This window comes from Limulus polyphemus, unplaced genomic scaffold (genome assembly GCF_000517525.1).
Source record: "Limulus polyphemus unplaced genomic scaffold, Limulus_polyphemus-2.1.2 Scaffold2192, whole genome shotgun sequence".
In the NCBI taxonomy this organism is placed as follows: Eukaryota; Metazoa; Arthropoda; class Merostomata; order Xiphosura; family Limulidae; genus Limulus; species Limulus polyphemus.
Window position 1 is genome coordinate 138,996 of NW_013667802.1, and position 9,597 is coordinate 148,592.

General features: G+C 34.5%; 1 protein-coding gene across 10 annotated transcripts in view; it reads left to right on the forward strand.

The window, feature by feature from the left end:
* Window positions 1-9,597, forward strand: part of LOC106466223 (DNA-binding protein SMUBP-2-like) — a 102,245-nt gene that overhangs the window by 58,952 nt on the left and 33,696 nt on the right. For all 10 annotated transcript variants that reach the window (XM_022394190.1, XM_022394192.1, XM_022394187.1 and 7 more), the window contains exon 8: window positions 2,762-2,986. In XM_022394190.1, the coding sequence (XP_022249898.1) occupies window positions 2,762-2,986 (225 nt within the window). The remainder of the gene's footprint in view (window positions 1-2,761; window positions 2,987-9,597) is intronic.

The window sequence follows — 9,597 nt, forward strand, 5'->3', positions numbered from 1 at the left end:
TTACGTTACCGTACGTACACGTAACATAGTAGTATATATATATATATATATATATATATATATATATATTATAACTCTGAATTTACTAAATGTATTTTCAAGAAAATTGGCAAGCTTTTAGTAAATATTAAAAGTCTGTCATATAAATTTTATAAAATTTGTATTTGTATATTTTACTTTTAACTTTATACAGAAAAATATTTTTAAATGTTGAATGTTTGTACTTTTTTATATGTAATTTTAATTTGTGGTAAACTCAGTAGAACATGTAAGAGTAGAAAGAGAATCTAAAATGGACATTTTAAAGTGAAAAAGTGTCTTGTAATACAGAGAAATGGAGACTGAGAGTTTAACTAAATATTTCTTTTTTCAAATAAAGAATTAAAATGTATATGATATTACAGATTGAATTTAACCTATGGTTTAATGTTAAATGTATTGATGTACATTGATAATAAAGCTGTTTAATTAAATTTTGAATGTAACTGTATTAACGTAACGACATACACACGTTATGCTACCCTGTATACAAAAGGTTAATGCTCAGTATATTCAGAAAGAATTTTGTTTTTTCAGTGTATGAAAACCAATGAAATGCAATAATAAAAGCATATTTAATGTTTAAATTTTGCTAAAGAAAATTAAGATGAGGGTTATACAGTACTTCTTAACTATTAATAAGTCACCTTATGCAACATTACTACTTGCTTTACAGGGCTGTATAGATTTACATTTCTATTCTCCTCCATGTAAAGATACATTTCTGTGGAAAATTTAGGAAATGGAAATCTTGTATCCTAGCTCTTTTTCATATGACTAAGTCCAAGTGCACATCCTGAATGTTTTAGTGTTATGTTCAAAAGTTAATTAAACAAATTTATTATCAATGTATATCAATAAACTTGTGAAAACATGGTCTATAATGCAAATGTTTATATTACTTAAATTTTAATTGCTTAATAATTTTAAAATGAAATATGTTAAAAAATGTCAAATTTCATTTTCTGTGTCATGTGATGCAGCTGAGCTCTGATTTCTCTACTTCAGAATTTTCTAACTTCTAAAATAGGCTGCTGCAGTTTCAACCAATTAGAACCATAAACCATGCATAATTACAAGCAAGAATCGAAAATTTGATCCTTCCACTTTCTTTGTTTGTAAGATAACAATGAATTTGTCAAACCTACCAAAGAAACACCCCACCCCTTCTCTTTCAACTTTTAGAAAAGTTGTTGGACATTTATATAACCAAAAGAAAGATAAAGTTCTCCTGTACATACATCTTACAGTTCTGCATTCACTTTTTGTTATCCTTTAATCATAAGAATTGTTTAGTTTGTGTAGACAAGATTTGGTGCTCTAAACAGTAATAGAATTAATACTTGAAACCATTGGTATTTGAGGAAACTCCATAATTACCAAATTGAGGAAATCAAAGACAATTGTATATTTCACAAATGTTTGTAATAGAATTTTTAACCTTGTAGCTTTGGGATGTTATATTCTGGTGCTTAGTTTTTGTTTTGTTTTCTAAAATGCATATTTGAAAGCTACACAAATTTGATACCCAAATTTCTGGGACTGATCAAGCTTATGGAGAATGTCAAATATTGTATTTACTCTTTTATTTTTGTAGGGAAAGTAAATAAAATGGAAAAAATATAAACTTCTCAGCTTAGTTTAACAAAGCTTCATTAAAACAAAACATCTGAAATGACACTATTTTGTTATTTTTCAGAACTTTTAGTGCATAATGGGGGAATTTATACATTGTGGTCTTTATTCTCCAGATAGTAATAAAAAAATTTTAGCTGAAATAAAAATATTTTTTATTATCAGGAGACTAAAAATAGTTTTTCTAACTTTATTTCCAAAATTAAATTACATTAGCTCAAGTACTAGAAAAAATATTACCCTAGATCATGTGTTATTTGCACTAGTTCTACAGGATACAACTAATGGGCTCTTGCTGCAATTCACTTAATGCTCCAGTGGTACGAAGTACAGTGATAAAAATTATAAAATTAAACAAAAACAGTAATAAAATGTTAAAAAAAGTTGAAACTGTTTAGGTAAGTAATTTGGAACTTTCTGATCGTTACTATAGTCAGTGCAGAGAAAAAATGTATTTTTTATTTTATTTGATGTTTTTCAACATATCAGTTCATTGTATATTGATGATTTCTCTATAGTTTGTGTTAGGGTTGATAAGATAAGAGATAAAATATAAAGTTTTATAAAACAAACTTTTGATATTCATTTACAAGGAAATGGAGGTTATGCAAATGAAATATGAAAGCTTGAAGATATTTTTATTTGAAGCATGAAAATCATCTTTAACTCAGACTGACTCAAACAAACCTTTAATAAGAATACTTTATTAAAAAAATGCAGTTTTTGTGTACATCAGACTTGTAAAGTTTACTAAAACTATGCCATATTTTGTGGAGAGACACTTAATAAATTCACATTTCCAAAATTTGTCAAGTTGACCCACTTCACTCTTAAAGCATTAACTGGTTGAAATTTCTGTGATGTGTGTCAGCCATTTTTTTTTTATTTAGTGTGTCTGACCTTTTGATGCTATAATGTAAACTTAGAATAATTTTTCTGATGGTTGAATTTGAGTTTCTACGTTTTGAGTAATTAATTTTTAGATGCATCTAAATCACTAGGTCATACTGATCTATAGAAAATGGTTTCACTCTGTATGTTTTGTAGTGTTTAGAAATCTTAAAATATTGTTTGGTTACTAATTTAGATGAAAATTAAGAAGACAAAATGTAAAACAGAAAGACAGAATTTAAGAAAGGAGAGCAAAATCCTACAACAAGAGCTGAAACTCCGAGAGAAGCAAGCAGTGATAAACCTCTTGAAACAGGCAGATGTAGTATTGTCTACACTGACAAGTGCTTCATATGAAAGCCCACTGAAGCACCTTCCTTCTTCTCATTTTCAGCTAGTGGTCATTGATGAATGTTCTCAAGTATGTTAATACTGTTCGTTATATTTTAGGTATATAGAAATATGTTGTGATGCATTGTCAGAGCTAGTCATTTACTCACTATAAAAATAAAAACTTAGATGAAATTAACATTAGTAGGGAAAAAAATTTCAAATTAATATGAGTTAGAATAATAAGGTATATTGTCTCATACTTTTACAAATACACCTGTTTATTTGAAAAGAAATAGCATGTATTTATGATGTAGTATGTGCAAGAGCTGATGTATATATATTTTATTAGGATAACTATATACCTTAGACATGTACTGGGCTTATCATTAAGTTTGGTAGTACTTAATAGTAGGGATTGACAAGGAAAAAAATGGTGGAAAAAAAATGCTTTTTAAAACCTACTGGAATACATAGACATAACAAAAATAATGTTGTACCTGGATTTACAGTGACAAAAAGGTGTAAGTTGCTCACTACAATTTTTTAAAAGTTCTAAAACAATTACTATTTTGGCTGACTGACTGATCACATCATAAAGCATAGAGCAAAAATAACTAAGCCATTTGGTCCAATTTTCCTCCACAGTACTTGGTTCGATGGCGGTTTTTCATTTTTACCCTTCCAATAAAAATCCACATATATATATACACAGGTATATCATAAATAGTAAACAAATTATGCATGTACTTGTATATCTTATCAACTTAATGGATGGCACTACATATATCGATGGATAGACACACGACAGTTTCTAAAGATAAAGTATATAGGTGTAACATAAAAAGTAAACAAACAAGAAGATTAAAATATTATGCATTTGAAAATGAAATAGGGATCTCACTACAAAAAGTACTGAAACAAGAATTAAAACCACAATCACAAATTTATAAAATTTAATTCTTACTTTGTCAGCTTTATACTCTCAATGAGCTCATTGAGATGGAGACAAATAATTGGTTTGGTAATGTACCCCCTGGGGTCTCTGAAGTCTCTCTGTTGTGAATTTAGATTTGTTTTTCCTGTGCTTTCTTTTTTATGGCTTCTCAATAGGCCACTTTGGGATAAGCTGCATCAGGCTCGTTTTTTTCATCAATTAGTCCCTCGAATGTGTGATGTTTTGGGTTTTTTCCCCAGTTGCTTTTGAGCTTGCTCCTTACTTGATAACTGAAAGGTTTGAGAGCAAATACTTACTTTTTTCTTCTCTCCCCACACAATGTGATTCATGCAGGGAGATTTATGTGAAGGGACAGCTATGCCTTATCTGGCACAATTGTCAGAACAAAGTTATTTAGACTACCACAGTCAGATGGATGCATATTCTGACTCTCAAAGAATACATCTCCTAGAAAGTAGGAATTCTAGAGTCGACTTCATAGTTAACCTGAGTAGATCAATGCCTTCTGGTGGGACAGCAGTAACTCTACAGACTTACAACTGTAAAGTTCAACGTGTTTTCCTAAAACTAAACTTTGTTGGAAGACTCTCAGGATCACCAAATCCATGGATGAAGGACTAGACCCAAGGTTAGCATGCACATTGGTTCAGTTGTCAGCTTCTACATTCATCCTTGTTGTCACTGGTGGCTTGACTTTCCCCCTACTGGGGCTCATAGTTCCACTCCTAATTGAGAGTTATGACCTCTGACATCAACCCCCTGGTCCATTGGTACCAAAAATAGATTCTGTCCATATCCAAGGGTTCTGCTTCTCAGCCAGAACATCACCAGCTGTGTTGGTGATTATTGTATGCCTTCAGGGTCTGTGAGAGCTCAGCTCCAAGAATTTCAGGGCACATGGTAAACCTTAACCACGAATCCATGGGCACTACATGTCCTTGAGTCAGGATTAGTCAGTTCACATCTTCACCGCCATTATCCACTCAACCTTAAGGGTTTCTATCTCCCAGATTTCGGAACTTAGTTCTAGGCTTATTAGAGTTTGATTGCTCTGGGGTAGAGAAAGAGAGTCGTGCCAGTTATTCTGAGGTTTTATTCGCATTGGTTTGTTGAGCCCAAAAATACAGGAGATTGGTATCCAGTCATCAATTTTTCTCATCCATATCAGTTCCTAGATTCTCCAAAGCTCACAAGTGACTAATTCCTCCCACTGAGTTGGCTCCTTTCTTTTTTATTAGGATTGTGGATGTGTAAGTTTGATGTAGTCAGCTCCTACCTGCACATTGCCATAGTGGTAGACTCCCACTGCTATCAGCGTTTTTAGTGCACAGGGGTCAAGTACTGCAGTTCAGGGTTTTTACCTTTGGACTAGCATTGGCACCACATGAGTTCTGACGAATCGTATGAGCATTTTCTCGTCACCTCCATACCATAGCCCTGTGCACACACCATTTCATGGATGAGTGGTTAATACTAGCACCATCTCAATTGTTGGAACGTCACACCCAGATTCAACTTTTAGAAACAACCAAGGCAGGCTTCATTCTCAGAGCTGAGACATCTGTTCTTGCCCCAACTCAGTAGGTCCTCATTCTGGTTATTTTTCATCATGTTTCTCAGTCGGACTCGGTTGACTCCCATCCAGCTCCATGCTATGGAACAGGAAGCCCAATTCTTACTCACCTCTCCTTCTTCCTTTGCACAGATGATTCTTTCTCTCTTGGGAATGTGAGCATCACTCAAATCCCTTATGCCTTTGGGATAAATACATAAGAGATCCTTTCAATTTTCATTATGCAACCAAGGGATCATAAACACTGATTCATTGGATTCCCCAGTTTCCTTATTCAGGATCATTCTTCAATCTCAAGGGGTTGTTAGATCAGGACATTACTAAAATATGGATTCCTCTGCTGTCACTTCATCCAGAGATCCATCTCTTCATGAATGCCTCACTTCAGGGTTGGAGTGCATATCCAGGGCTCCTTGTTTTTGAACCATGGATCTCCTTTATCGGGACCACTTCTATAATGTCACCCTACTAGCTTGCCATGTTCCACAGGAGATAGCATATCAATTGTCTCAACCCAAGCAGATTCTTCCAACAGAATAGATGCTACATCCCAAGGTTTTCTGTTGGATTGGCTTTCATTTTGAAAAACAGATGATTGGCAGTTTGGCCACTCTTGGGAACACCCAATTACTGGCAATTTGGTCTCCAGTACCTCATCTTTGGGCTTTGGCAATGGATGCATTCCATTAGGATGGAACAGGATTACAACTCTAGGCCTTTCCTCCAATTCATATGTTACCCAAGATACGAAATATGATTTGTTCCAACCCATTGTCGGGTCCTGTTGATAGCACTGGATTAGCAGCTACACCGTGGTTTCGGCTTCTGCAGTACCTTCAAGAGTGCCCACTTCTTCAACTTCCTCTTTGGCCATTTCTGTAGAGGCAGCCATAGTCTGACATTGAACACCAATCTATTCAGCAATTTAACCCTGAAGAAGAAAGGTCAACCTTTCGAAATCATTCAGGCATGGAGATTACGCAGTTCTTCACATGGCATTGGAGTTTAATTTCTAAGGTTGCCATGTATCTGTCTCAGTCTTTGCTTAGTCTCACTATGGACATTTATCTATAAAAATGGAACACACATCAGCAATGGTGTATTGAAAGGATGTTGAACCCACTTCGACCAGAAGTGCCAACCATAACTCGTTTTTTGACCTGACTCTTTGGCTAGGGTTTTGGATCTTCCACAATTACCCTGTATAAGGCAGTCTTATTGACTATTGTTCAATACTCATAACAAAAATTCTTTGAGTCCCCAGTACTCTTGGGCTTCCTTAAGTCACTTGGTCCCAAACGACCATTCCAGTTCTTGGAGAAGAGGTCAAAATTGCGAGCCCTCTTACCCTTGTTCCTGGATGTTTTTCTCCCAGATGGTGGTAGGAAAGGCACTAGCCTACACTGGAGATTACTCATAATCCTGGTTCAGATGTGACACTCAGCTATCTGGTTGGGTTGAGCATGGTCCTTCTTTTTGATCAATATTTGTTCAATACATTGTTTATGGAAGAGGGCCCACTGTCTTTTTGTAATTCTGACCCTGAGTGTTCCCATCCTGGGTCCTTGGTTGAGCAGTTTGTTCCACATCCTCCCCATGATTCTGGGGGCAAGTGGAATTTAACTTGCCCACATGGTTAGCGAGTGAGGATGAGTTCTGTTTCCTCAGGTTGAGTAAGGGATACAAGATCCTGTCATTCTGTGCCTGGGGTGTTGCCTTTTGGACTTCTTCAGGTTGAGGAGAAGGTTTGTCCATTTCGATGTTGCTTATATTCTCGTTGTGATTCCAGTGGCTCAGAATATATCACTCTATGGCTACAGGTTGGGATCCACTCATAAGTATACATTTATATATTTTGCAGTCCAAATGCCTTTGTCACCAACATTGGATATAGGGACCATGGCCCTATAATTCCAACCCCAAGCACTAGAATCTCGGCTGTTTGGGGCCTAACCAATAGTGATCAGATATCGTAAAATTCCACCCACAGTACATAAATTAAGTTCTTGGTGAAGAGCATACTTGTTCTAGATGTAGTGTGGTTTCCCCACTAGGGTGCCAATTGTCTGTTGGCACACTCATGATCTGCTTTCTATATAGGTAATACCCTCACTGGCCCCACCACCTTATCAATTTGAGGTTCTAGCAGTAGTGTGAGTAGAGGTAAATATGTTTTGGAAGTTCACATTTTCTTAAATTGAAAATGTATTTCCAATAATACTAACCCCCTCTCACACTTTCCCACCTTTCCTCCCCACTAAGAGCTGGTGTTAGAGACTAGGATTGAGTCAGTCTTGCAAAAGTGATAAAATTATCTGATGAGGTGCTTGTATACAGTACCACTATAGAGGGAGCATTGACATAGGTGGAGAGTATCACAAGACTTATATCGCCAAGGACAATTAAGTGTGGTATAAAAGATTGGAGGAAGCAAGAAAAAATCAGACCATTGCTTGGATGGGTGAAGGAAGAAGTCAAGTAATAGCTGTAGCATGAGAAGTAGTATTATTAGAAATACATTTTCAAGTTAAGAAAATGTTAACTTTTCTGCCAAATTTGTTTGTCAGTTTGATGTCATACTTCAAGAGGCAGTATAGACAGAACTATGAAAGGCTCACAGATTGTTTAAACATTATCTTGATAGCAATAGGACTATGTCTATACCTTTCTATACTTGAATAAGGCTATTTCAACCATTAGATAGCCAAGACGTAAAAGTATTCATCCAGTAGTTTTAAAAATATCCAAGCACCTATTAATCCAGTAACGTATTAACACTGAAGCAGTATTTCAAACATGAAACTGGCTGCTTCAAAACTGCTTATTAATCCATATATAGATTGCTGAATTAAAGTATATTTTTCAGGAGGTTTTTTAATTTCCGAGTACCGATTAGAATATTAAGCTCATATTTTAGTTTAAAGCAATCTAAAATTACTGATTAAAAAACTGTATTTTGTTCAACCCTTTACTTCAGCTACAAGCCTCCATCAGGAATTGTTGTTCACCTAGAAGAGTAATGGAACAGTTACAGGACATACTAACAGTATGAAACAACTGTTAAAATCATGCTGTTAACCCCTTTGTGATGGGTACCTCTTTAAACCATTTTCTGTGCAAGTCATTGTGTTAGATTCAAACTCTTTTAATATCAATGTATCTGAATGAAATTAACATTATTACTTATGATTTGAAGTTTTATGTTAATTAAGTTTTAAGTCCTTTATTTCAAAAGAAGCCTTTAAAAGAACTAATTAAACTGCAAATGTATTGTCGTATGACCAATTAGCTATGCGAATTCTCTTCGTTGGCTTTCTATATCTTCAATAATATAATTGTAGTTGAATAAAGGTACGTCTAGACTCCAGACAATAAGATGCTTAAATAACCTTTTCACTTTATATATAATGAGGCAGGGAAAAGGAAAACAGTAATAACGTGTATTTTAAAATGTTGACTTGCTTAACTAGTAAAGTGATAAGACCAAAAAATTAAATATAGCAAATAACAGAATTCTGGTTTAACCCTATAACCCCAAGTACCCTTTACTGCACATGACACAAGGTTTTTGTGTTTACATTCTAAATTTTATTAAACTACTTTTTGTTTATGTTAAAATAGCATCAAATCTCAGCTAATAATCCATATTTTAATGGTATACAAGTTTTAAGTTCTTAATTCCACATGGCAATATTTTAAAAAATCCTGAATTTTCACTAGTGTGACCTACATGACACATTTTGTCGTAGCATGTCATAATCTCAATTTTATCCATCCAGCCAAAAAAGTAGGAAATTAAATGTAAAATGCTCTCTATAAAATTGTTATTGCTCAAACAAACCCAAGTTGTTATAGCCTTCAATTTTGTTTGGTTACAGAGCTATCGAATAGAAAATCAGATCCCACCTGCCCACAATTTGTTAATAATTCTCTCTTATGTTTCATTATATATTACCTATAACCAGTAGAAAGGCAAGATTTTTATCTATCAAGTGACGTATTGTAAAACATTGTATTCTGAACAGAATATCATCAAGTTCACTCACAGTACAAGATTCGTTCCCATGGGAAAGTTAACGACTAGCTTGGTTGAATTTGAATGGCTCTTGCATAGTTAGAGAGCCAGGAAAATTTTGAGAAGTAAGTGAATTTGTCTACTTTTTGCATGTTA